The sequence below is a fragment of the Populus euphratica genome, unplaced genomic scaffold (assembly GCF_000495115.2).
Source record: "Populus euphratica unplaced genomic scaffold, PopEup_1.0 scaffold64.1, whole genome shotgun sequence".
Lineage (NCBI taxonomy): Eukaryota > Viridiplantae > Streptophyta > Magnoliopsida > Malpighiales > Salicaceae > Populus > Populus euphratica.
Window position 1 is genome coordinate 363,423 of NW_011499923.1, and position 26,405 is coordinate 389,827.

At 31.6% G+C, this 26,405-nt stretch overlaps 4 protein-coding genes and 1 long non-coding RNA gene across 10 annotated transcripts in view; 3 read left to right on the forward strand and 2 right to left on the reverse strand.

The window, feature by feature from the left end:
• The window catches only part of LOC105135346 (peroxisome biogenesis protein 12-like), a 5,017-nt gene extending 4,544 nt beyond the window's left edge, over positions 1-473 (forward strand). Inside the window, exon 10 of one of the 2 annotated variants that reach the window (XM_011040184.1) lies at positions 1-473. In XM_011040184.1, the coding sequence (XP_011038486.1) occupies positions 1-134 (134 nt within the window). In that variant the 3' untranslated portion in view covers positions 135-473. The other variant, XM_011040185.1, reaches the window with a different exon arrangement.
• An 872-nt stretch (positions 474-1,345) lies between these two features.
• On the reverse strand, positions 1,346-3,298 carry LOC105135344 (uncharacterized). 3 transcript variants are annotated; one of them, XM_011040183.1, is made up of 4 exons: positions 3,041-3,298; positions 2,811-2,902; positions 1,690-2,686; positions 1,346-1,610 (listed from the first exon to the last, which is right to left on the reverse strand). In XM_011040183.1, the coding sequence occupies exons 1-4, from the start codon at positions 3,104-3,106 to the stop codon at positions 1,530-1,532; spliced, it is 1,236 nt and encodes a 411-aa protein (XP_011038485.1). In that variant the 5' UTR covers positions 3,107-3,298; the 3' UTR covers positions 1,346-1,529. The 3 variants fall into 3 exon arrangements, with proteins under 3 accessions (XP_011038485.1, XP_011038484.1, XP_011038483.1); XM_011040182.1 differs by having other exon boundaries at positions 1,696-2,686; positions 3,020-3,298; XM_011040181.1 differs by having other exon boundaries at positions 3,020-3,297.
• Positions 3,299-10,808: 7,510 nt separating this feature from the next.
• Positions 10,809-16,315, forward strand: LOC105135349 (uncharacterized). 3 transcript variants are annotated; one of them, XM_011040197.1, is made up of 9 exons: positions 10,809-11,046; positions 11,639-12,191; positions 12,831-13,228; positions 13,701-13,950; positions 14,342-14,507; positions 14,597-14,699; positions 15,279-15,407; positions 15,563-15,778; positions 15,869-16,315. In XM_011040197.1, exons 2-9 carry the CDS (start codon positions 11,951-11,953, stop codon positions 16,145-16,147), a joined length of 1,782 nt encoding a protein of 593 aa, XP_011038499.1. In that variant the 5' UTR covers positions 10,809-11,046; positions 11,639-11,950; the 3' UTR covers positions 16,148-16,315. The 3 variants fall into 3 exon arrangements, with proteins under 3 accessions (XP_011038499.1, XP_011038496.1, XP_011038497.1); XM_011040194.1 differs by lacking the exon at positions 10,809-11,046 and adding an exon at positions 11,105-11,182; XM_011040195.1 differs by lacking the exons at positions 10,809-11,046; positions 15,279-15,407 and adding an exon at positions 11,105-11,182.
• Positions 16,316-19,099: 2,784 nt separating this feature from the next.
• LOC105135350 (ankyrin repeat domain-containing protein 13C-A-like) lies at positions 19,100-23,140 on the reverse strand. Its single transcript, XM_011040198.1, has 2 exons — positions 21,524-23,140; positions 19,100-19,801 (listed from the first exon to the last, which is right to left on the reverse strand). Exons 1-2 carry the CDS (start codon positions 23,114-23,116, stop codon positions 19,412-19,414), a joined length of 1,983 nt encoding a protein of 660 aa, XP_011038500.1. The 5' UTR covers positions 23,117-23,140; the 3' UTR covers positions 19,100-19,411.
• Positions 23,141-23,384: 244 nt separating this feature from the next.
• On the forward strand, positions 23,385-24,044 carry LOC105135351 (uncharacterized). The gene is made up of 2 exons (XR_844161.1): positions 23,385-23,471; positions 23,817-24,044. It is a non-coding gene; the product is annotated as an uncharacterized LOC105135351 (long non-coding RNA).
• Positions 24,045-26,405: the final 2,361 nt, after the last annotated feature.

The following is a 26,405-nucleotide window of genomic DNA, read 5'->3' on the forward strand; positions in this document are numbered from 1 at the left end:
CCCCCTACTTGGCCAAAATCTATTTCTTAATCCCAAGATGCCATTTTGTTGCGTTGCCACAGTATAACCGCTGCCCAGTCACATTGATGCCAGCAAACGTTGATCAGATAAGGAGGTTGTTCCATGATATGTAGAGACCTAGAGATGCTATAATAGGAGATAATCCATGTATTTTTCACCAAAGAAATCAATGAACGAGATATAGATGCAGCAGCCATTACAAGCAGCAAAATAATGTACAATTTGCACTCATCTTGAACCCCGTCCATTTCGACAGCAATCCGTGTGCCGTAGTCCTAGCGGGACAACACTTGACCCATCTTATAGATGTCACCCATTTAAATTTGTACACTAAGTTTTTTTCCCATTCTTTGTTTCTTTTTTACTCTGGATTTGTATCTCAACAATCTCGTGCTAAGCAAGGTTTGATTCTGCATCTATTGATTAATTTACATCCGTGTTGTTGGGCTTCATCCATATAATCTTCACATGGATTTGTATTATGTCCACCGTCCTCCGGATGCTAAAGCGGCTTTGTTTCTCCAGAAACTGCAACTACCACTAAAAAGTGCACCGTTTCAGCTGCTTTGTTTTTTTTTTTTTAAAAAAAAAACATGAGGTTCCGTGTTAAAGGCATGGTGCATTGGAGGGTAGCAGTAGTAATTTTTTTAAAAGTATAGTTTTTTAAAAATATATAAAAATAATATCTTTATTAGAAATATTATTTTGAATATAAATATATCAAAATAATTTGAAATATTCAAATAAAATTAATTTAAAATAAATAATATATTTTTAGAATATAAAAACAGAACAGGTCCAAGTGGTCTGCAATGCAATAGCTTGCCTGTCTACCTTGTTCAACTATGGTAATATATTTTTTAAATGTCTTAGCCTTGCAGTGTAATGGTAGTTTTTTTAAAGTATGGTTTTTCAAAAATATATAAAAATAATATTTTTATTTTTAAAATTATTTTTAATATAAATATATGAAAACAATTTAAAAATATTAAAATAAAATTAATTTAAAGTAAATAAAAAAATTAATTTTTTTTAAATATAAAAACAATCAGTTCTAAGCGGTCGAGGCTGCAATGCAATAGCATGCTTGTCTTCCAGGTCCAGCTATGGGACCTTTGTCAATCAGTTGTCATAATATCAGACTTTCTCGAGAATTCCCAGTTTGGGATAGATGTTTGCGAAAATTCATAAAAAATAAAATAAAATAAAAAATAAATTATTTTTTTATATTTTAATATATTAATATAAAAAATAAATTAAAAAAAAAACTCCTGAAAAACAATTTAAGCATTGGATTCCAGGATTCAATTCAGTTTATCTCAAATGGGAAACGAAGTAACAAGTACTCGAATAATTCCTCTTCCTCAACAAAACTACTGTTATTAACAAGCATCTCAGATTATTGCATACTGCATGCCAAAGTGGGGCAAAGCCAACAAATCCACAGAACATGTGCATGCATAGGTACAGAACATCAAAGCAACAAGCAAAATTGCATGAGGCGCCTCCTACACTTGAGCAACGGCTCCTTCCAAAGCTCTGTCCAATCTTTCCTCGAACGGAATAGAATTCCATTTCAGCTTCTCATCCTGCAAAACCGGAAAGAAATCGTTATTGTTTCATGAAAACTATAAGAATACAAAGCCATGAACCGCGATTCAATATTACCTCTACTTTTTTTGTTCTAAGCATTCCTTTGCTGGAAGAGCCTGAATCCGATTCCACAACCCGTCCAGTATGAATCCAGTAGCTTCCAACAGTCCCTGTAAGAGGTGTTTCTACAGGAGTCAAACTCCTTGACCGCCTTGGAGTATTAGAAGCAGAATGTTGTTCAAGATCCTCAACTGTCAAAGCTCCTAAAATAGGCCTATCTTCATGACTTCTTGGCGAACAACTCCTTGCAGATGGCGTGTTCCCAACTGAATTAGGGCTACCCTTGGACATTGGCGGTGTGGCCAACCAACTTGATAAGCTAGTATCCACTGCAATTTCTTGATCCACCAGCTTCTTCTGCTTGTACAACTTGAAAATAGTCTCCGGACTAATGTTTTTGTCAAAATCTTGCTCTACATTGACATTTTCCTTGTCTTCATGCTGCCATGGTGAGGTTGCTCTTGCTTTGGCTTCTTTCCATTGAATTAGATTTTCTACTGGGTTCAGAACGGGGTCATCAAACCGAGACATAACTAGAGCATCTTGATTGGACCCCTCTAGTTTAGGTTCCTCCTTAGGTGGTGACTCACCTTTTGGCATGGGACTACTAACCTCCTTTTCACCCAATTCAGCTCCATGCACCTGTTTTCTTGAATCAATTGATATTGAAAACAAAGACTCGGATGGCTCTTCTTGAATCAATACTTGAACAGCTTCATTTAAATCACTAGCTTCCAAGTCCAAATCTTCATAATCTTCTTCGTCAACTCGATTTTGATATCTGTTATTTGGATGATAACATCCGACATTTGATGCAACCACGTTAGAAACTGATTTGTTCATGTTTGATGGTTCTTCTTCTTTGTTTTCAGACTTTCTCTCTTCTTCTTTGTACTCTACTACGTTGATGATAACTTCTTCATCAGTTGATAAACCCTCGTAGGTTTCGACATTGAAATTAAAAGTCAATTTCCTTTTCTCATTGCAGCGCATTTGCTCCTCAAGATTCTCTCTAACAGCATCAACGAATAAAAAAATTAATGCATAAATTGTTTTAAAAAAAAACTAAAACCACAAATCCAATGAACTAAATCAAACTACCAAAGATCTCAAGCCAAAAACAATGAATAGCTTACTTTGATTCCAAAATGGGCTCAATGGGCACCTGAGGAACTCCCTCTTGCTTTGTGGGTTCATGAACTTTCGAAGCTTCAGTAGCTCCATCATCCTGCAACAAACCAAGGGATCAGTACAGCTGTTGTCTACAAGAAACTAACTGCGAAATGCTAAAACTGAAAAAAAGAAGGAAAAAAACATAAAGGATGAAGCTTGAAAATGGACTTACATGAGGTTTAGATGGAGTTACATTCACCAAATGTCTACATTTTCCATGCTTACAAGCAGTGAAACAAGCGAAAAGGGAGCACCCCATTATTAGGCACTATTGACTTGACTTGTATGTAAAAGTTTCTTGCTTTTGTTTTTCAAAAGAAAGGAGAAAGGTAGTCTTCATGAGAGTGAGAGATGTTTTGTACAGAGAGGTTAGGATGTGGAGAAGAAAACGGGGAAGGAAATTTGAGGAATCTGATTCCAGGGACTTGAAAATTTGACCGTTAGGATTCTTTTTTAAAAAAAAAATTATGGATTCATCCAGTATTATATTATTGAGGGGTGGTGCTGAACTCAAGAGGTGTCGCTCTCTTCAATGATAATTAGATTTAAATATACAAAGAGGAAAAGAAAGACTAATTATTTTATTTGTACCTTTTCTTTGCATATGGGATACAATTAAAAAAATCAAATAAAATAAAAAGCAACGGGTGAATCATAGAAGCAGCCTTGTTGTATTATGGATTGTTTTTTTTATAAAAAAAAATAGACTTGTTATTGAGATTAATACAATCTTTAAAATAACGAAATTACCTTTAAAATTAAGATTTATTTAACTAGTCCAGAGTTTTTTTTATCCTAGTTTTTTTCTTAAAAAATAACTTGTATTATGGGTTATCTCAATTTTTTTTATTTATTGTTCTTCATTAAATTTATCTTTTTAAAACAATTTTATTTTTTAATTAAATCAAATTAATTGATTAAATGTGAGCATGAAATATTTATCTCATGATATTTTATTTGGTTTGCTTTCTAAGTTGTTACTTTGATAGTATATGCGATCTATTTTAATGTTGTAGTACAATCTTTCATAGTGTTATCAGAACAGTCTTTATAAGTTTTTTTATGATGAGGTGATATCCATGGCGAAGTGATAATAAGTTTTTAATGATCTTTTCTTTTTTTTTTCTTTTCAAGTTTGGTATTAACAACTTATTTTTTATAATTAATTATTGCTATTTTTTAGTTATTTATTATTGTTACTTACTTTTTTTATTATATTATTAAATTAAATGAGCTTATTGGATCTAATCAAGTTAATGATTTGAGTCTTATTTTTTTTTTACTTTTTTTAAAAAACACTACTATTATTCGGGCATCTTTTTTTTATATTAGAAAAAAATTGATTTAGCCCGCAACATAATGCAGAAGACCAATCTAGTATATAAGTTATAGCAATTTAATCTAAAAATCAATAGATATCAGCTTAGATCGACTTAAATAATATCTTTTTTTAATAATTTCTTTACTTCGTAGGAAATGGATAAAATATATATATTATCAAACTCGTATCCAAAACCGATCCAAATATAATCCAATATGTATAATCCAAGAATTGATTCTTTAGGAGCATTGATGAGGTTATAAAAATCATAAAGAATGTTGTTTAATGATTTATTCCTAGAAACTCCTTGACATCATTTATGGTGAATTCAATGACCTCCACTTCAAGACCACACAAGTTTTTCCTTAGGCAAATCCTTCTCTATGTGGAAAATATATCTGCATAAAGTCCCTCGAGTAGTGTGGATAGGGGGACCTTTCGAAGATCAAGTCAGTACTAGAAATATTTACGTGAAGAACGACATTAATGGAGACATGAATTGAGATTTCAAAGAGTATTCATCAATGTATAAAAAGGATTTGAGAAGAAGATTTGAAGGTGAGGAGAGGAGAAAAATCCCCTTTCCTCCCCGTTTTCCCTTCTTTTATATCATCTGGTTTCTACTGTCTCATGCAACGTAAGAGGGGTAAAAAAGTAATATTGTACAAGTAAGATAATATTATCTTATTGATTGTACCATCACATCTAAGTAATATAAGTATAGATAACTTGCTCATATTTAATGGGATCGTGATGGGCATCATGATTATTAATTTGGGTTCAGGATATGGGAGGCCCACTGCAGAGTGACCTTTCAGTTCCATACCCGATCTCAGAAATATTGGGCTCATTTTGACCCGAAGCCTAGGAGAAAACAGGGTGTGGACATACTCAGGCTCAATGTAAGTTGGGCGTGGTTACATTCGAGTTCATCGAGGGACTGGGCATGGACATGTATAGAGTTGGGCATGGTTGTGCTCAAGTTAAAAACAGGGCTGGATATGGACACATCCACGCTTGACATAGAGTTGGGTGTGAAGTTACCCTAACCCAATTTTAAGTAGGGCATCACCATGTCATGGCCCAACTGGAGCTTGGAACCTAAAAAATCATAGTTTTATTTTATATTATAATTGTTAGGAGTCATTTATTAAGTGAGGTTGATTTAAGAAAGCATGACAACTAAACATTTACTTTCGAGAGGTAGAGATAATAGTTTTTAAACCCAATCTAAAATCAATTCTTTACAAGTATCTATTTTCGAGAGGCAGAGAGGATAGATTAAAATGAGTATAAATATGGTAGAGTAAAAGAATGGATAATTTATATAAATGAAAAAATTAAAAATAAATCCATTTAGTCATAAATGAGGAGGGATAAAAAGATTCTTTTAATCCTTTCTTGGTGTCAACCCTTCTTTCAAAGAAAAAAAAAACATTTAATCATTCACTTTTTATCCCTTTTTCGTCAAGTTTTACCTCTTGAAAAACTCACCCAAAAAGGATTTTTCAAAAAATTACAATTGAGTGCTTTAGGGGTAGTGTCTCGGCTTCTAGGGAGTAGAATGGTGCTCCAACCAGCCCAAGCTCCGAAAATCTTCAAGAAACAAGGAGGAGCTAGCATCAAAACGGAGGGCGTGTGACATTTCTTCTCATGTAGGTTGTTAAATTAAAACATGGTAAATATGATTTAATCTTTATATAGGGTTGAATGAGAAAAAAACAATTTTACAAGAAAAAAATGAAGAAAAATGTATTAATTTAGCCTGTTCGGAAATACTGTTGACCTGGATTTTCATCAAATTTTAAATTTTTTTTCTATTTTAAATTAATTTTTTAAATATTTTAGGATCATTTCGATGTATTGATATCAAAATAAAATTTTAAAATAAAAATATTATTTTAATATATTTATAAGTAGAAAATACTTTAAGAAGCAATTCCAATCATATTTCAAAATGAACCCTTATTCTTATGCAAGAAATCTGTCTTGGAATATTAATTGTTGTATTGAAAATATTAAAAAATAAAGATTTATTTTGTAAATACATATATGTTGAATCTAACTTGGAGGGTATGAAAGGATGGATTAAGAGGAGTATAAATATAGTAAAATGAAAGGATGAATAATGCATTTATCTAGTAGTTGGCTAATAACAGGGGAAGGAATCAAAATAAATCCATTCAAATTGAAAGGTTCAGCTGCAAACAAGGAAGGATAATTCTTTTATCTTTAAATATTTTATGAATTTAATTTCATAATGCTATCTAAAATGGAAAAGAAACATGCATGTATACATAATCACACATATAATGTTAGATAAAATAAATTATTTTATTAATTACAAAATATTCTAAACTATCAAATTTTCTTTTTAAAAAAAAGATATAATGCACCATCAAGGTAAGATTTCAAAACCAATGGATTAATTTAGGTTTAGCATCCAATGAAATTTAGTAAATTCATTTGAACACTTTATTAAGACACATTGTATCATCAAGGTAAAATTTCAACCATGAAGGGTTAACTTAATGAGTAAAAAAATTTGCTTTTGTTTTTTAAATTTAAAGGTGTTTGGAAATATGGTAGTGATTATTTTTCAAAATATTTTTTACTTGAAAATATATGAAAATAATATATTTTTTATTTTTTAAAAAATATTTTTGATATCAACATATCAAAACAATAATAAAGCTTTAAAAAATTAAATTTAAATAGTTTTTTTAAAATTTTACTTAATCTATTTAAAATAAAATACCAAATAGTGCTTTGTAGAGTGCATGTTTGGGAGAATTTATTAAATTTCTTTAAGGACCTCAAAGAAGTTAATTTTGATTGATATGTAAATTATTAACAATGAAAATAATTCATATTTTTTTTTGTAGTTTTATTACTAAATGCACTGCTAAGTATACTTTTAGCATGTACTTTTTTCTATCCACAATCACACAATCTTACATACAAAACCTAACACATATTTGCAGTGCTTAAGATATTAATATATATTATTTTTCAAGTATTTTTTATATTATCATATTAAAACAATCTAGTAATACAAAATAAAAAAGGAAAAAAAATCAATTTTTTTCTTAAAAACACATTCAACCCAGCGCCAAACAACTCTTAATTCATTCTAAGCTAATCTGATAGCCCTTGTATCAATGGCCTTTTAGCCTTGAAATGCTTGCAAAATGCACCTCTTCTTCGTGAGAGGAGCACCAAAACCTAGGTTGTGTACCATTTATTCTCATGTTATGTTGATTGTTTTGTTTATATGTTTTGTTGTTAAGAAATTTAAATTTTTTTATTTTTTATTTATTTTAAATTAATATATTTTTAGTGATTTCAAATCATTTTAATATACTGATATCAAAAATAATTTTAAAAAAATAAAAAATTATTTTAATATATTTTAACATGAAATTTTTTTATAAAATAACTATAATTATATTTCCAAATAAACTATAAAACAAATTAAATATAATAATGCATCTCTATATTGATAATCTAATGTAACTTCACTTTTATTAAACAAAAAAAAAATAGATTTCAATCCACTCTCCAACAAGCTTTTTTCATTCTTACTCGCATCTTTGAATTAACTATAAAAGATGGCTAATTAAAATCATGATTGATTAGTGATTTAGATATTGTTTGAGAACGTGGTGTAAATTATTTTCTTAAAAAATTTAATTTTTTTTTTATTAAAATTTAATATATTTTGTATATTTTGGATCGTTTTGATGTGCTGATATTAAAAATAATTTTTAAAAAATAAAAAAATATTATTAACATGAATTTTGATAAAAAAGTTATTTAAAAAATAACCATAACTATATTATCAAACACATTTTTAATCTGTATTTTGGTATTCTGATTAGACTTGTAGGTGGTTCAAATGTGATTTAAGTTATGAAAATAGGTAATATAATTCATTTTAAATAATAAAAACTTAAGAGAATTTCTTGTTAAAGTATTTTTTTATTTAGAAATGCATTAAGATAACAATTTTTATTTTTAAGTTTTATTTTTAATATTTATATATTAAAATAATAATAAAATTATAAAAAATAAAAATTAAATTTTTATTCCTTACTGCACTCCAAAACAAGCTTAGGATGTGTTTGAAATTATAGTTGTGGTGAGAGTTTAACTATTTTTGGTTTAAAATTGTATTAAATAAATTTTTTTATTTTTTAAAAATTATTTTTAATATCATCACATTAAAATAATAAAAATTATAATTTTTTATTTTAAATAAAATAATTTAAAATTTTTTAAAAATATAATTTATATCCCATTCCAAACATCCGAAGTTTAAGCCACGACTATTTAAACTATGGTTATGAAATTGCCAAGATTAAATTATGGGTTTATTCATGAAAAAAAAAAAAAAAAACCTCGGTTGCCTCCTGATGAGAAAACCGATTTCCCATGATCCAAGAGAAGAGAAGGAGAGAAGACGAATGACTCGAGAGAACATCTCAACTGATGGCCGACCGACTACCTCGGTTAAGGCCCGTGAACTACTTCGGAAATTTGTGGAATCTAAATCCATATGATGGGGCCCTATTGTGTATTCATGATCAGAACAATGAACGGTTCTGATTAGAGAGAGCACAGCCTTAAGAAGCGCGTCACCGCAGGTTAATAATGATATACTTTGTTTGTTTAAGGATATAATTATAGTGGTTTTTTAAAATGTTTTTTATTTAAAAAAATATTAAAATAATATATTTTCATTTTTAAAAAATTATTCTTAATATCACATTATTAAAATGATTTAAAAATATATTAATTTAAAATAAAATAAAAAATAAAAACTTTTAAACTTTTTAAAAAATACTTTTAAAATTAAAAAATAAACATTATCTAGAAGCTCAGATGAGATGATCTTCTTCGTTAATTATGTGCCAAATTAATTATTCATACCTTTGCTTGTCTGCTACTTATTGACTTTTTGGAGCCGTGGGAATACTTAACTACTCGCTCTAGCAAAGAGCCACGTATTTCAAAACACTTGTCAAGTTCTAAGATAACCATCAAGCCACGATACCATTATCTCAACAAACACCCCGTGACAAGGGATTTCTACTGCTTCTTCCTTTTTCCCCTTGGGGAGTGAAAAATGATTTGGATTCAAGATATTTTTATTATAAAATAAAATAAAATAAAATTCAGCATGTCTAAATCCAAAACCATGAAGCTTTTTGACAAAATGATGTGAGGTTATTTCAAATAATTTAGAGGACGTAAAGGAGAAATTGACTAAATTTTATTTTGATAAATAACTTGAATATTATATCTTATTCCAGGATTAAAACCAAGATTTTTTTTTAAAAAAATAAAATTTAAATTAACTAAGTAAATCCAAAAATCTAGTGAGTTAGGTTTTTTAACAGGTCACATGATAAGTAAGATTTGAGATTTCTTAAAAATATTTTAAATTTAAATATCCAAAAAAGAAGATAGATTCAATAATATATATAATTTAGAAAATATTTGGAAATATAGTAATAATTATTTTTTAAAGTATTTTTATTCAGAAATATATCAAAATATTTTTCTATTTTAAAAAATTTATTTTTGATATTACAACCACAAAACAATTCAAAAAAATAAATTTAAATATTTTAAAAATATTATTTGAAATGCAATTACAAACTATACTTAAAACTCGTGTAATTCCAGGAAAAAAACATAATTTAATAATAATAAAAAAAAAAAAAACAATCCGTAGATATTGAACGTAATAATAATAATAATAATAAAAACAATCCGTAGATATTGAATGGACCACACACAAATTCATTTGATCTATAAGCTAATGAGAATACATATGCGATAAATGCATGGAAATAATTAGCTGTGAATAATGCTCAAAACATAACATCAGTAGTATCATCATGTGCATGATAATTACATGTACCAATCAATCTCTTGTTGTTGATGGGACTAGTCACTCAATCATATATATATATATATATATAGTTTTTAATTTCATAATGTGGTTCAGAATATTTTGTAAAAATATTTTTTAATTAATTTTTTTTAAAATACTATTTTTTTTATATAAAATATCAAAATATTTTAAAAATATAATTTAATATTATTGCAAGTAAAAAATAATTTAAAAATCATGATAATTAAGCTTATTTTAAATATTTTTATTAAAATAACATTAGTTTTTTAAAACCAAAACTTAAACATTATATCATTTTGGTTTTAAGAGAATTAAATTTAACTTATCCAATAAAAAATTGATCCATCCATGCAAATCAAGTGTTGAAGGGAGTCAAAACTTGAGCCAGATTTTATAACTATGCGAAGCTCTCCCATTAATGGCACTGTAGTTCTTTGGTAATAGTCTTTTCAGTATTTACTAAGAGATTAACTATTCAATTCTTAATAAAAATAATATTGATATAAATATTAAGAATTTAATTTATATATATTTTATATAAAATATTATTAAAGTTAAGTCTCTTATTTCTATCATGGTGATTAAATTAATTTTTCTTATCACGAAAGATCCATGAATCCTTTCTCTTTTTTATTTTTTTAAATACTAATAACTAATTAAAAAAAATATAATAATAATAATAATTTAAATATTGACAGCTGTTGATGATGATAGAGCAAATAATCCATCCATGAGGTACCACCACTGCTGCTAGACTTGGACAGTGGCTGGCTGCATCAACTGAGCCAAAGGTTGACACAACAATCCAGCACTTCTGAAAGAAAGAATGAGTGTGGTCGGTGTGTGTGTGGTCTAAAAAGTTAGTCAGTGTGAGGGAAAGGGAAGGAAAGGAAAGGAAAGGAAGGGAAGGCATGTCTGTTTGTTTCTTGGGAAACTGAAAAATGAAATTTTAGTGGTCAGTTTCCCAATGTGCTTTGTAGCTCTCAATTCTCTCACTTTTCTACCTCTTATGGCTTTGATCAGCAAAAATGGCCCTTTTCTTTGATATTTTATTACAATCATTCAGATTGTTTGAATTTTGTGTTGTTCATGTAAGACTGCATATACTGTTTTGGGATTTCTGCGAAGTGTTTTTTTTCCTTGTGGAAAACTATTTTTGCAGTGTTTTATCTCAGCATGGCATGTGTCTGTGTGCATGGTTTTTCTAATGGGAACTCATCCCAGCTGTTTGTGACTTTCTTCTGTTTTTCCTTTATTATCCAAATGTAAGCATTTCATTTGTTTTTCTCCCTTGAAACCATCGGCTAACCAAGAGGAATGGAAACAAAATAGTAGTAATAATTAATGGCTCTGATATGATGTCTACCATTTTTCTCCATTTTTTCAGCATGTTGTTAAAGAAGAAAGAACTTGTGTTGAAAGGGGGTTATGTTGGATCTTAATTCTTTAGAATTTATGCCCGTCTTTTAGCCCCAAATATGTTTTTTTGTCAGTTTTTCAAACATTTTTTGTGCGAATACTAATGAGTATTCTTATTTATTTTGCAGTTGGAAGGGGTAAAGAAGTGGACAGGAAAGTTTAGAAAAAGTTACGAATATGAATGGCTGAGACTTGGGAGGGACAGCTCTTTAAACTTTGTTATTTCTTGTAGGACTTTTAGACAAAGCCCATACCCGAGTTACCTTGCACAAGAAATTAAAGAAAGAAAAAGAAAGAAGAAAGAAACTTGCCTTGAGCAGGAAAAGTTTGGTCTAGGAGTACACTTTCATGCGAGTCATTTGTTTGAAGTAGTTGGTTGCTATGCCACAGCAAAGGTTTCAAGTATCCTCTGGGGCTCTCTAGTTTTGGATAAGAAAAAAATGAATACGGAGCCATTGAACCAGAAATCTCTTGAGAGAGTGGTGTCACAGAAAGCTTTACAAATTGGCAGTTCTTTTTCATTTCAAATTTGTGTGGTGGGTTTTCTTAGTGGAGTTTGTCTCACCTCTTTGTTTTTGGCTGCTCTTACTTCACTGGGGACTTTTGAGTTTGGTGGCATTTCATTTTCTTCCATCTCTCTGGGAAATTCTCCTTTGAATTCTTCAAGTTCTGGGTTTTTCAGTGAGTATAAGTTAACCCTGTTTGTTCTTCAACTGCTGTTTGTTTCTGGAACTGTCATTTGTAAAATTCCTGCAAGTTTCAATTGGTTTTGGATTTATGAACAGGGTTTTTAGTCCAAAAAGTTTTACTGTTGAATTCTCAAGTCTTGACTGATTGGTAAAGTTGATCAGAGTAATTTTGATTGGTTTTTGGTGAAGACAAGGCAGAAATTCATGCATGAAAAGTAAAGCCAGGAATGATCAAAGGGTGCATGTGAAGCAACATAAACTTCAAGTGACTTGTTAGATACTTTTGTTGGTTACTACTCCACTTGACCTTGATCAGAGCTTCTAGATCACTGTTTACTAGTGCTTAACATGATTAGTACAACCACCCGTTCTCTAATATACTTAGAATTGAGACCAATAACCCTGCTGTTCCTGAGGTAATGATTGATAAGTTTTGATGCTTTGGAAATGATTATGCTCTTCAAAAGTTAGCCTTCATGACGAAGTGAGGTATCTAACTTAATTCTGTTGTAGCCAGTCTTCTAAACAATCGCTGTCCAGTGCATCCCTGAGCTGTTGATGAATTGTGGATCTCATGTAATTTAAAGCTTTAATTTTATAACTAAAAGCACTTGGATGGATTTAATTGCAGATACAGTTACAAGTGCAGACTGCAAATTTAAGAGAGAGGAAATCCTTACAGAGAGGTGGGTTGACTCAAAGAGAAGTGAAAATGGGGTTGATGATGAGAGAGTTTCATTATTACATTCAGCTTGGAGTGCCTTACTATCCGAATCAGTAGATGGAGAAATTGCATTCTGGAAAAGTTCTGGACTTAGGAAATCTGCGGTGCCAAATGCCCCTCATTTGGAGAACTGCAAGTTGAGTGAACAAATAAATGAACATCTTGATAAGCGTGCTGAGAATGAGAGGCTTCCTCCTTGGACAACTTGGAAGGGATTATTAAACGCACACCCTGCATCTATGCCCACTGAGCAACTGAGGTACCTTAGGCATCAAGCAATACCTGAAGGCGCTTATCCTCCCTGGGTATGTTTCTGGTGTACTTGATCAGAATGTCATCACAACTGAACAATTCCATTCATCTTTGGCGAACATTTAATTCTGGAAATCATGCTCAACATTGTTTGGATTTGAGAGAGATGGAGCGAGGTGAAGTAGAGAGAATAATTTGATGAGTAGAGAAGAGAGATTTCAAGTTGGAACATGATTGATTATTCTAAATTCCATTTTACCTTTCGAAATCCTGCTTGAGTTCTATAATCAAACAAGGACACAGATCATAGCATGGTCACACAAACAGGCGATGATCATAGAACAATGATCTATAAAAATTGTCCACGCATTGCATTCCTCTCACTTCGTTCATGATTAGTGATCTATAATATTGCATTGTACAAATATTTTGTTTCTATTTCAAAGTTTTCCATTCTTTCCATCATGATTTTACTTAATAGTGTTGTCAGGTTTTAGCTTCATTGCTTGTTGTTATGATTCCCAGATTACTGGATCGGATGAAGAAAACTATCCTCTTACTAGGAAAGTGCAGCGTGACATATGGCTCCATCAGCATCCTGAGAACTGCAGGGATCCTAATATAAGATTTCTGGTTGCTGAGTGGGAGAGGTTACCTGGTTTTGGTATTGGAGCCCAGCTAGCTGGAATGTGTGGGCTTCTTGCTATTGCAATCAATGAGAAAAGAGTTCTTGTTACCAGCTACTATAATCGAGCCGACCATGATGGTTGTAAAGGTACAAGTGAAGAATCAAATCGTTCATGTTTCTTCTGATTCTTTTTTTTTTAATGAATAGAAGTTGTTCTAATTGATAGTTATTTCCAAGATGTATTACATGGATAAGGATATGCTTGTGTGTAAAAGCATCCTCAAATGAGTTGTTCCTTGCATAAAAAGTTATGAATTTGCCCATTCAATGTTTAATGATAAATGTCTCCCCTCAAGGAAACTCAAAGCCTCAAGGGGCAAGTGTTGTTTCTAAGTTCTAATCACCTAGTTTTTACCTGGTGTTATTACATGTCAAGAATGTGTTATTTGGTGTGAAGCCTTAGAGATAACTAAAGGTAAGAGCTGGAAGATAACCATGTTGTTATTGATAAACAACCTTCAACACTTTGTTCTTATAGGTTCTTTGCGCTCCAGTTGGTCTTGCTACTTCTTTCCAGAAACATCCCAAGAATGTCGAGATCGTGCGTTCGAGCTATTGGGTAATAAAGAAGCATTGGAAAGGGGAATTGTAACTACAAAAGACAATTACACATCAAAAGAAATATGGACTGGACGGACTCCAAGGCAAGTGATCATTGCATGTGTAATTAGAATTAACCCGTGGAGATAATTGTTGCTCTTATTCCCAAATGATTGCACAATTTGTATAACAGGGTATGGGGCGAACCGTGGAGGTTCTTGCAACCAACAACGGAAATAAATGGGAGTTTGGTTGTGTCTCATCGTAAAATGGATCGAAGATGGTGGAGAGCACAGGTAAAACTTAAAATTTACCAAGATGGGAGTGAAACCTGCACTCTCGTGCTGTTCCGTAGAATTGTTAGCATTCTCAGATTTTACTTTCTTGCCAACAGAATTTAAATGCAAATTTGGAACCTTAGTAATTTCATCTTGTTAACATGGAGTTGCAAATTGTAACTTTTCTCTTATTATATAATTCTCATTTTACTACTTTGCGGCTAGAGAAAATAGTTGATGATATTAATTCAGATGCAACAAATATCAGTGAGAGATGATTAGCCACAATCATATAGAAATGGGAGTATGTGGGTGATGGAGGCCATGGGCAGCGAGCAAATTTCCTGCATGTGGTGCCTTGCTTCTGCTTTTATTTTACATATAGATTGTTAGAATTAAAGCCTGCTGGCCTCCATGTTCTGGCACCTCAACCAACATGCCATTTGTGCCTTGTATATGCTTCCATGATGTTTAGCAGCAGTTTTGACACCCACTCCTCTCATGGAACAAGCATCCCTCTCCCTCTCAGTTAATGTCAGGCAGATGCTTTTATATTTATACAAGTTTGCAAATGAGACATTGTATAGCTGTTATCAGGCAATACGCTACTTGATGAGATTTCAAACTCAGTATACGTGTGGTTTGATGAATGTTGCCCGAAATGCTGCTTTTGGGAAGGAAGTTGCAAAGATGTTTCTTACAAGTCTCGGCAAGGAATGGCCAAAGGTTTTTTGTTAATCTTTAATCTCGTGCATTTACCTGTTATAGAGAACATTAATCTGAAGTCTTGAACCTCAGCTAGCTACATTGTTAATCTTCACTGTATCACCTAAAATGAACTATTTTTCCAAATGATTCTCATAATGAACCTGTTCTAATAGGATTTTGGGAACAAGAGAAGGTCGGATATTGAAGAATTTGTATGGTCCAATCACAGACCATGGACTCCTAGGCCATTGTTGAGCATGCATGTAAGAATGGGAGACAAGGCATGTGAGATGAAGGTGGTTGAGTTTGAAGGTTACATGCATCTTGCTGACCGGATCAGACAGCATTTCCCACACCTCAAGAGCGTTTGGCTATCAACTGAAATGCAGGTTTGCGCCTGATACTAGATGCTTTCTGTATCTTATTTTCTCACACACACTCCCCTTCATATCATTATCAACGATCTGATACATTTTCAGGAAGTTATCAACAAGTCCAAGCTATACACGAACTGGAATTTCTACTACACGAATGTAACACGCCAAGTTGGGAACATGACAATGGCCACTTATGAGGCGAGTCTGGGCAGGAAAACCAGCACAAACTATCCCCTTGTTAATTTCTTGATGGCAGCAGAAGCCGACTTTTTCGTCGGAGCATTGGGTTCAACATGGTGCTTTCTCATAGATGGCATGAGGAATACTGGAGGGAAAGTAATGGCTGGTTACTTGAGCGTTAACAAAGATCGGTTCTGGTAGGTATTATCTATCCAAAGCAGGTTTGTAAGTAAAAATGGAATGAGTTCATCTGTAAATGAGTTTTAATCTTTGCACCATAATGTTCCACTTGTACGATGTACAAATAGTAGTGTGATGAAATAATGAAGTGTTTGTCTGAACAAGGGCGCAAATTTCTGCAATTCAATTTACTTTAAAACCTTGTTTGTATTTTCAAAAAAATTAATTTTTTTTAGTATTTTTATTATTATTTTGATGTGTCAATGGTAAAAATAATTTTTTTTTAAATATTATTTTAACGTGTTCTAGAATAAAAAACATTTAATATATTGTTTTTTAAAGTATTTTTATTTTATTTATTTTTTATATTGATATATATTAAAAAATAAAAAATTTAATTTTTAATAAATAAAGAAACAGAAACACAGCGGAAGTCTATTCGAGGGCAGCCATGGAAAGACCATAGCTTGTGTAGATAACTCTAGTGGGCTACCAAACACGAAGTCTCGACGTAAAAAACAAAAACAAGATAGCTTTCTGGGCGTAGCCATCCCAATCAATGGAGGACTGGTGGGCATTAAAAGGAACTCACAAGTACCTCACTGCTTCCAAATTAATTAAAAAAAATAAAAATTCCTTGAACGTCAAGGATCCCGGCCGTCGAAGAGGGACAAACAGTAAATGGCTCTGAATCACGCGTCATTTAGAGCATTGACAAGTCACTTGCAAGCTAAAACCCAGAATCCGGCATGGACTACATGAACAAAATCAAATTCCTGCAGGCTGCTGCCATCCTAGGACTATCGGCTACAACTGTTGTCTGGCAATAGCAACGGCATCCACAATGGTGGCCTAGGGTGCTGACATTGAGGCATGGAAGAGACTGGCGCATGTAGAAAGCTCAAGACAGCCTTTTCTCACACCATCTCCTCGCCAGTGGCCGTAAAATGATGGTTGTGGAATTTTGTTGGGTTGTGGTCACATTATCAAGCTGGGTGGCCAGTGATTCATGTCCAAAAGTAGTGATCTTCTGCACTTGAACTAGGGCAATTTGTTTTTTTTGGATATAGCAATTTGTTGCAAAGGTTCCCAACACGAAATTTAAATATTCACCGATCCACAATCTGAGATGCAGAATTCATCAGATTCAGGTATAATCATTCTTCAGAAAAATGAAGATAAAACTGTGCTCTGAACTATTTCAGTATATTCGTCAGAAAAGGGGAAGAAAATTCGTGGAAGATATAATGACAGAATGGGTTCGCATACTCCTTTCTTGTCTTCTCCCTCCGAAGTCCAGCCCGTAAAAAGGATGACGCAGCCGGGGGCAAACAGTGTTTCACAAAATTTTATTAAAATTATTTTTTAATATTTTATTATTATTTTGATGTGTTAATGTTAAAAATATTTAAAAAAAAATTATTTTAATAAATTTTTAAGCAAAAATCATTTTAAAAAACAATTACCACCTCACTTTTATATATATAGAGAGAGAGAGAGAGAGAATCTTGGAACAAAGTTTATAAATTTTATTGTAAAATATATAAATTTTTTTAATGTGTTTTTCTTAAAAAAAAATTAATTGTAAATTAAAAGGCTGACACATACATTTAATTAAATAAATTAAAAATTATCTATGCTAATAATGAAAAAAAAAAGGTAAAGAATCAAAATATATATATATAAATTAAAATATTTAATCTCGTAATATAAATCATATACTCAATTTTATTTAATAATTTTGTTTATTAATTTTTTTTTTAATCAAGCGATAATATAAATAGACATATATTAAAGTAACTTTTTAATTAAAATAGACATACATGAAAACAATTGAATAAAATAAAAATAAATTATACAAGATTGTAGATACTAGAAAACAAATGTTATAAAATCATTTTATGTGAAAACTAAGTAATATTTAACCAAAATCTAAATTAGAAAGTTGAAAGATAGATGTGAATATATATATATATATATATATATTATCTCGGAACAAAGTTTATAAATTTTATTTAATCTAATAACTTTATTTTTTACAATAAAAAAAAGAACATGTATAGAAAAGTGATCAAATACAATTAACAAAAAAGGTTTTTTAAGGTTACACAAAAAAAATGTCTTTTAATATAAGAAAATATAAAAAACTTATTTGTAAACTAAATAAAAATTAAATCATATTCTATTAAAAAAACATCACAAAAATTTGTGAAAAATAAAAAATAAATCCAATATTAAATTAAAAAATTAAAAAAATCAAAAAAATCAATAAATTAAAAAAAAAAACCTGATGTGTGCTAGCTAGCCTAAGTAGTCTAGCACGACTAGGCTTAAAAAAAACCTGTGCTTAGGTTTTTTATCCTAGACCCGTGTATCTAGACTAACTTATATATATATATATATATATATATATATTATTTTTTAATGTGTGTGTGCACCTATGTTTTGAAAAAAAAACACAAGCAAGAAACACGTGCTGCTTCTAAGAATTCAGTCACACCGAAAAATTAGGATAAAGATTGTTTTACCTAAAAATTCATTTTCCAAGCCAACTTTCTATCTAAAATATCTATAAAGCATTTTAAATATCTTAATAAATTTATGTATGATCTTAAAAAACCCACAAACTGATCTATAAATTCAAAATAAAAAATCTCCCTAAACATAGATCTGTCATCTAAGCTGATGAAAAAGCCAACGAATACTTAGGTTAGACCCTTTTTATAAAATGAAATTCATTAACATTACCATCAATTTTTTTCCTGTCTTTTTTTCTTCCAATCCTACCCTTGTTTAACAAATCAGAGTCAATTGGTAATCAATTTAACCATAAAAAGACTAAATTAAGATGAAAAACTCCTGTGACCAAATAAAAAGAAATATTGAATCATGTGGGAACTGTAACATGGAACCACAGTAAACTTGTTGAGCTTCAGGAAAAGATCAAATTAACACAGAGGAAAGAATGACAAATTGACAATCACAAAATAGGTAAACTTGATAAGCTGAGGCGTAGATACAAAGATTGATGTCTGAAAAAATAAAGAGGGGAGAAGGGAAGGGGAATGAGAGTGAGCTATATTAAAGGCGAAGGAAATCTTGTTCCTCTCCAATTTCACATCACATAAAAATACAACAGTCCTCCTAATGAAGTAATCACCTAACAAATATCCTGGGATTCATCCACTGCTTCATTCAAACGAAGACTGGTCAATGTGCGAAGCAGAGCCTTGCCTATGCAAAATGATTTTCAAGTGGCAAAGAACATTGGACTATTTGGTACATTTATTCTTCCACATCTTCACTCAAATGTTGTGCCCGCCCTTCCTCACCTCTGGCTGCAGCTTGTTTCCTGTGCTTCTTGTTCTTGGCTTTCTTGGCTTTCATGCGGCGTTTCTTCTCATTGGCATCAACCCAAGTATAGTCTGATGGTATGAGGAAAGGATCAATCTCATCCTTGTACCGGTGACTATCACTATCACTCGATTGCCCACCTCGACTCCCCCTCATCCATGAAATCCACGATGATGAAGCCCCTTCAGATTCCTTGGACTTCGCCTCCTGGAAATGAGCTGGGCTGGAGAGAGGTGTTGAGAATTCTTCTGATGGCTGTAGCTCCTCAAATTTTGTAAAAGTAACAAGCACCCGAATAGTTGGGACAATAGGGATGGCAACCTGCAGTAAGGAAAATGAAACATTAATCATGCTCCCAACAGTTAAATAATTGAATGCAAAAGGTATGGATCTATTCATTTCGTGCATGCACTGATTTCTTGCTGATATAATTCAAATCATATCAGTTCAAAGAAATTTTTCAACAGAAAACAAAAAGGAGAAAAATTCTGAAGCAAATTATTTCAGATTCATTTTGTTAGCTTGCCATCAGTTATAAATGCACTTAGCCAGGCAATAACACATATCCGAGTCTCATAAAATATTCTGTAATTTTGATCTTGAACATTTACCGATGACTTACGACAAAGGTATCAAAGTCCAGTAAACATCAGCTAACATGTAGAAGGCACCATTACATTACCAAAAGCTTAAGTGCCAACTTAATCCCTTCTACACATAGCATGTGGTTTTGAGATGACAGGCTAAAAATCATGAGAAAAAACACACCTTTTTTTATCAATGGAAAGCACAACAATAAATAAATCAGGCAGATCCACTGGCCAAATCTGAAATAAAAATGCAAAAAAGATGATTTCTGAAATGTCAATGTCAGCATAATAACCCGTCTTTGACCAAAGCACTTCACTTTTGCCTGTTTGCAAAGTATCTGACATGAAGCGCCTAAAAAGAGATTTTATTATGAACTAAAAAAATGTGCAAGATGCATCAATTAGAATGACATAATTGTGATAATTATTAATTCTAAAAAGGATCATTAAAAGCAAAACAACTGCGTAGTAAGAGCACTAAAAGCACTCCTGGACAAAGGATATAAGACAGGCAATGATGAGAAAGACAATCATATAACGGTAAATGATTGTTAGATTACTTCAACACAAAACTATTGAAATCTATTTTCTATTTCATAAATGTAAAGAACTAATTCAATCATAAATTCTAGGTTAGATCTCTATCAGGTCAGCTAGTTCTAACTTTCCCTTTTACTATCTGAAAGCTTAACAGGGTACAATCTAACTCAAAGTCTCCTCAAGTTTTATTTTTATCTCCCAAAAAAATAAAAAGCTTTGCTATTGTAGTCCACTAGTACTTCCTCAGCCTCAAGCCACAAGGAATAGCACATCTCTTTTAACAAGATTTTTACTTCAGTTTTTTTTTTTTAAAAAAAAAGGAGAAATGGAGACTTCCCTGAAAGGTAGTCCATATTGCTTAAATCACTCTGGTCCACTTAACTAACATGAATGAGCTTGGCAAAATATTAAACCAGATAAGCCTATAAAGGGAAATTAAAGCATGGAGGAAAGACCAAAATGCTTAGAGGAAAACCAATAGAGATATTTCTGCGAGCCAAAATTGATTATCTACTAACATTTTCAGCAAAAGGAATGCCAAGTCCATTTTAAAAGTTCCAACAATTGAGTTGTTGAACAATGGTTTCGTGCTATTCCAGTTGAATCCCAGAACAAAAGAGCAGATTGCAACCAAGAATCTTAAAAAACTTATGGTCCAAAATTCTCACAAATCATCTCCTCCTACCAGACAAAACAAAAAGGAAACAAAGAAAGAAAGCACCAAGGGTAAAAGAAATCCTTGTACTATCTGAAACAAAAGCTAATTTGCTTAGTATCATGATGGAAGCAGAGAATAACATGTGTAAATATGGGAGGAGAAAATGTAAATTGACTAAACAAAAGATATAAATGACAGTGCAGGATGTGCAACCAATAAAACAAAGCAAGAGGAGATTTGAGGAATCTGATTTACCTTGACAGGAAATGTTCCCAGGGGAAGTTTTGTTGTCAAAAGCTCTCTGAGTCTCCTAATAGCCTTGACTTTGTTGGCTAATATGTCAAGTAAAGGCAGGAGCTCCTCAGTTTTCAAAGGAAAATCTGGTGTGAGCCACAAGATGGGTCTCAAGCCCTTCTTGTACTCACTCTCATGCTTAGATTCGCTACTGGGCCCTTTCTTCTTCTTCTTCTTGCTGCTTTTATCTTTTCCCTTCTTGGCATCAGCCATATCCTCCCTAGCAGATTCAGATGATTTTTGATGATCAACAGGTTTCTGGGTGCCACCTTCTGGTGCTAATTTTGAAAATTTTTTCAAGATCTTTGAATCTTCAGGATCATCACTAGTGTTCTTTGAACCTTTGTTCTTCCAACCAAACCAACTCTTCTTCTCCTTAATGGAACCATTAGAGTCGCCATTTTCAAAGATTCCTCCAGAGCCATTTTCTTGGTACTCAACAACACTAGGCTCCTCATCATCACCAACACCATCTGAGTTCCCTGTACGAAGTGCAGAATCTAACTGTTTCCTCTCCTCAGCAGTCAACACATCATCAAACTCATCATTTTCAGCAGCATTTCCTAATCTCTCTTCCTCATCCACTGCAAAAAGCTCTTCATCAGTCATAGCACCAGGAACCCGTCTTGACTTCACACTGACCATAACATGAAGCATGTCATAAACTTTGGCCTTCCAATTTCCAACCATTTCTGTCCTCTCTTGCCGCCTCCAATTCAAATGTGGAACAAGCTCCGCTTGAGTGACGTCAATGCCTGGCCTATACATGTTAGTTTGAGACATCAAAGCCACTTCATGGGCAACTTCTGCTTCAGTTGGTTGGGCACCAGCCCCCTCCAACGCATTTGTAACCTCCTTTTCCTTGTGGGCAAGAACAACCAAAGAACCTGGTGCCAAAGATATGTTGCCATCCTCTGAGGAGTATCCCTCCCCAAGAAATAGAAATGTTTGATCTGACCTCTGAATGCGAAAACCATCAAAGCCAGCAAGAGTCATATCAGCACGGAGGTTAGAACCACGCTTCCAAATGCGGTAAGTATCTGACGGGGCAATACGACCAATAAATGGTATGACAGAACTCTCAAAATGAAAAGTTATCTCCATATAAAAATCATGAATACGAGCTGCTGAAGCAACAATCCGCGGGAGCCTTCGACACCATTTTGCCCAAGCAAGAGGCTGGTAATGCCGAGCAATTATCATGGCGATTGTCTCCTCTCTCGTGCAAACTGCTTCTTGAAGTGCACTCCAGCCATTCTCATTCTGCAGACTCCAGTCAGCACCAGCTGCCATTAAAATCTCAGCGGAGATTGGATCCCGCAGCCTGACAGCAAGGTGCAAAGGAGTTTCTCTGCCAGGAACATCCCGGCGGTCAATGACAGCAGAGACAGAATCCGCCTGTTGCTCAGCCGCAAGAGACTCTTCTTCAGTATTGACTTCACCAGCCTTGGCAAGACGTGGGAGGGCTGAGATAATTTGCCTAAGGGTAGCATAATCTCGGCGTGCAACTGCCAGATGGGCAGGACTATGAACAAACTTGGACAAATCTTCCATAGGTTTTCTCTCCTGTTCTATTTCTTTTCAATCTCTAAGCTATAAAGTTTGTTCCATTTCAATCTCTATTTCTCTTCCAAAAATTCTAGGGTTTCATTTCACCCTGCACAATTAGGGTTTTACACGGTTCAACTTTCTTCTTCTTCTCCAACAATAAACTTGTAACTCTTTCAAGGAGAACCAACATAACCCAATTGAAAGAGATCAATAAAATTATCAAAACTTAGAATACAAAAGATAATCCTGGCTCATTTTCTTGCCCAGATGTCTTCCATTTTCTTTAGCTTCCAAAACACCAAAGCCCACTTCAGTAAAACTCCATTCTACTGTAATCAATCTTTCAAAAAGCTGAAATATGGAATAATTTAAAATAAAATAATTAGACCCCAAATTTAATTAAAAATTTCTAGGTTACCAGCTAAAAAAAACTAAAAATTTCTGCTACACGTGAAAGATCAATATCCTTTGTGTTTGCCTATGAAAAAAAGGATTCTTTTTTTTTTCTTTTGCTTACTGAAACCTAACACAATCAATCAAATATATAACCATTTTTTAACGAATTCAATTTTATTTTCACTTTCCAACAATAATAAAAAAAATTAATAAAATTACAAAAAACTAAAAAATCCGGTCTTGTTTGGTTTTCTCATTAACCAAACAGTAAATCTACACTCTTTTCACAACCAAAGAGTATAATTACCTGAAAATCTCGAAATCACAAGAGAAGAAGAACCGGCAAACACGACCCGATCTCTTCTTTGAGTTTTCCGCTTCAAAATCTTTAAAATACAAACAGCGAGCAGAAGAGAGAGAGAAAACTTTTCGCTTCAAATTCTTTCGAGTAGAAACTAAGCGAGAGAGAGAGAGATAAGAAGAACCGGACGATTGATATTGATGCGATCTATAGGTTACGATCGACTCTGCCAAACAGTGTTAACTCAGTAACTTGACGTGACCCTTACTCGGTCACTAACCCAGTTAGATCTCTTCCTCTCTGATTCCTTTCTTTTGCTTTCGTTCTTTTAACAGTCTCTCTATGCGCTCTCTCTCTTTTCTCTATCTGCAAAAATTCTTTCTTCAGGAGGTGGGAATAATACAGCATTGCCCTTTATGTGTTAAAATATTACTATTATGCCATTGCTGCCTTTCTCCACTTGGCTTCCTGGTCCCCACTGGATTTTCATCAGTAGATTGGTGGGTCACTTCAGTAGTTTGGATTCTACTCTTATTCGTACTGTTTTTTAGAGTGAGAGTACGGAAATGGGCTTTACTATTTAAATATTTACGGTTTTGTGCCACTGTTAAGTTGTACTCGTGTTACTGTTTGGGAGATCCAATGATGCTTGATGCTGACACTGCATTCTGAAGGACAGCAGTGAAAATGAGATTTTTTTTTTTTTTTTTTTACAAATAGTTTTATAGATGAGATATAGGTAGAAAAATCATGTGTTTATGGCATGGATAGAAAAATAAATTATATAGTAAAAAAAAATAAGTTAGAAAGAATGAAGCATTTAATAAGAAATTAATATGAAAATAAATACTTATTATATTTTTTATTCATAGAATTCTAAGATTTCATTTTATATTGATGCAAGATTATAAATTATTTTATAATTACATTAAATCTTAAAATTTTTAAGTTTGTTTTACGTTGCAGTTTAATTATGATTTTAAAAAATATTTTATTATATTTTATTATTATTTTGATGTGTTAATATTAAAAATAAATTTAAAAAAAATTAATTCATTTTTAAATAAAAAATAATTTAAAAATAATTTTTATTTTTTTAATAATTTTTTATTTTTTTATGATTTGTTTGAGGCTGCTATGGATGGATGTATTTCTTTTTGTAACAATTTGGCAAACAAATCTATTAAGAGTTATTAAAAATCATTTAATATATCTAATTAATCATAATATTTTTATTTAAAATTTATTATAAACACTTTCATATAAAATAACACTTATTTAGTGTCTTTAATAAATATCATTGATTTTTATTTTTTAACATAAATCAATAATATATGAAATTTAATAAATATACTCAAATAATAATTAATGGATGCTTTCATTTGCTTTTCTCATAAAATAATTGGTTCTAACCGAAAACAAAAACATCTTACTTTCAAACTTATGAATTTATAATTCTCTCTGTATAATTTTTTTTTTGGCATATAGTAATCAATATCATATTATTTATATTAACTCTAACTATAATTAAAATTTCAAGTAGAAGCAGCTCAAAATAAATTTAAAAACATATCATTATAACAAGAGAATATTGAGTAAAGGTAGTCATTATCGTTTTGTTTTCGAATAACTAGTAGTAAAAATAGTCATGATGCCATAAAATTATTTTTAAAATCTAATTCAATTTAATTCAACAATAATTAAGATACATACAAAATTAATGATTTAAATTCGAAAGAGAAATGTATTCTTTCAGTCAAAAACCTCATTTTATTATTTAAAACAAAACATATATTTTTTATTAGCTGCATAGTTTTTTTTAATAAAAACTAGGTACTATTAAAATATATATTTTTAAGAATTTTAATGATTTAAACTAAAGAGGAAAGAAACTATAATTTTAAATCAAAATTCTCTTTCTTTATTCTTGTGTTTCTTTTTTTTTGACATAAAACATGTCTTTTTATTAAAAATATTTTTTTTCAAATTAAAAGTTATCATGTTCTAGAAAGTAGAGTTCAATAAAAAAAAATATTTCTTGATAATTTATACATGGTTATATGAAAAAATAATAAATAATAAAATAAATATTTTATTATTATAAATATTCGTGTGGTTTATTTGTTTTAAAAACTCTGCATGTTAGTTTTCTATACAATAATTCACAAAGTAATTATTAATATAACCTTAAAAAAACTCTAATCTAATTTGAAATTCATGCATAATTGGATGATTTTTTTAAAAATTATCTTGATAAAAACTGATAAAATCATTCTAACTTAGTAAACTTATGATTTTAATATTAAATTTACATTTTCATTAGATTTATAATATTGTCCCACTTTATTGTAAAAATATTTTTTTTCACTATAAAATATAATGACTCTTCATTTCCACAATAGCCTCCCTACTAGCCTTAATAAACTACTTCCTCACAATTACAACAACATTTCTCTCTCTCTCTCTCTCTCTCTCTCACACACACACACACACACACACACAAACACACATACACTAACCCAATAGATCCTATTCTCTCTCTCTCTCTCTCTCAAACACACATACACTATTTTTTCTTGCGCCATTCATGAAATG

Excerpts from the sequence above, each read along its gene's own strand:
- LOC105135350 (XM_011040198.1), bottom strand. The coding sequence starts at position 23,116 with ATGGAAGATTTGTCCAAGTTTGTTCATAGTCCTGCCCATCTGGCAGTT. Across the intron at positions 19,802-21,523 it reads TGGGAACATTTCCTGTCAAG|GTTGCCATCCCTATTGTCCC; the intron begins GTAAATCAGATT and ends TCCTTACTGCAG.
- LOC105135344 (XM_011040181.1), bottom strand. The coding sequence starts at position 3,106 with ATGGGGTGCTCCCTTTTCGCTTGTTTCACTGCTTGTAAGCATGGAAAA. Across the intron at positions 2,903-3,019 it reads TAACTCCATCTAAACCTCAT|GATGATGGAGCTACTGAAGC; the intron begins GTAAGTCCATTT and ends GGTTTGTTGCAG. Across the intron at positions 2,687-2,810 it reads GAGCCCATTTTGGAATCAAA|AGAGAATCTTGAGGAGCAAA; the intron begins GTAAGCTATTCA and ends TGATGCTGTTAG.
- LOC105135349 (XM_011040194.1), top strand. The coding sequence starts at position 11,120 with ATGGCCCTTTTCTTTGATATTTTATTACAATCATTCAGATTGTTTGAA. Across the intron at positions 13,229-13,700 it reads AAGGCGCTTATCCTCCCTGG|ATTACTGGATCGGATGAAGA; the intron begins GTATGTTTCTGG and ends TATGATTCCCAG. Across the intron at positions 13,951-14,341 it reads CGACCATGATGGTTGTAAAG|GTTCTTTGCGCTCCAGTTGG; the intron begins GTACAAGTGAAG and ends TTGTTCTTATAG.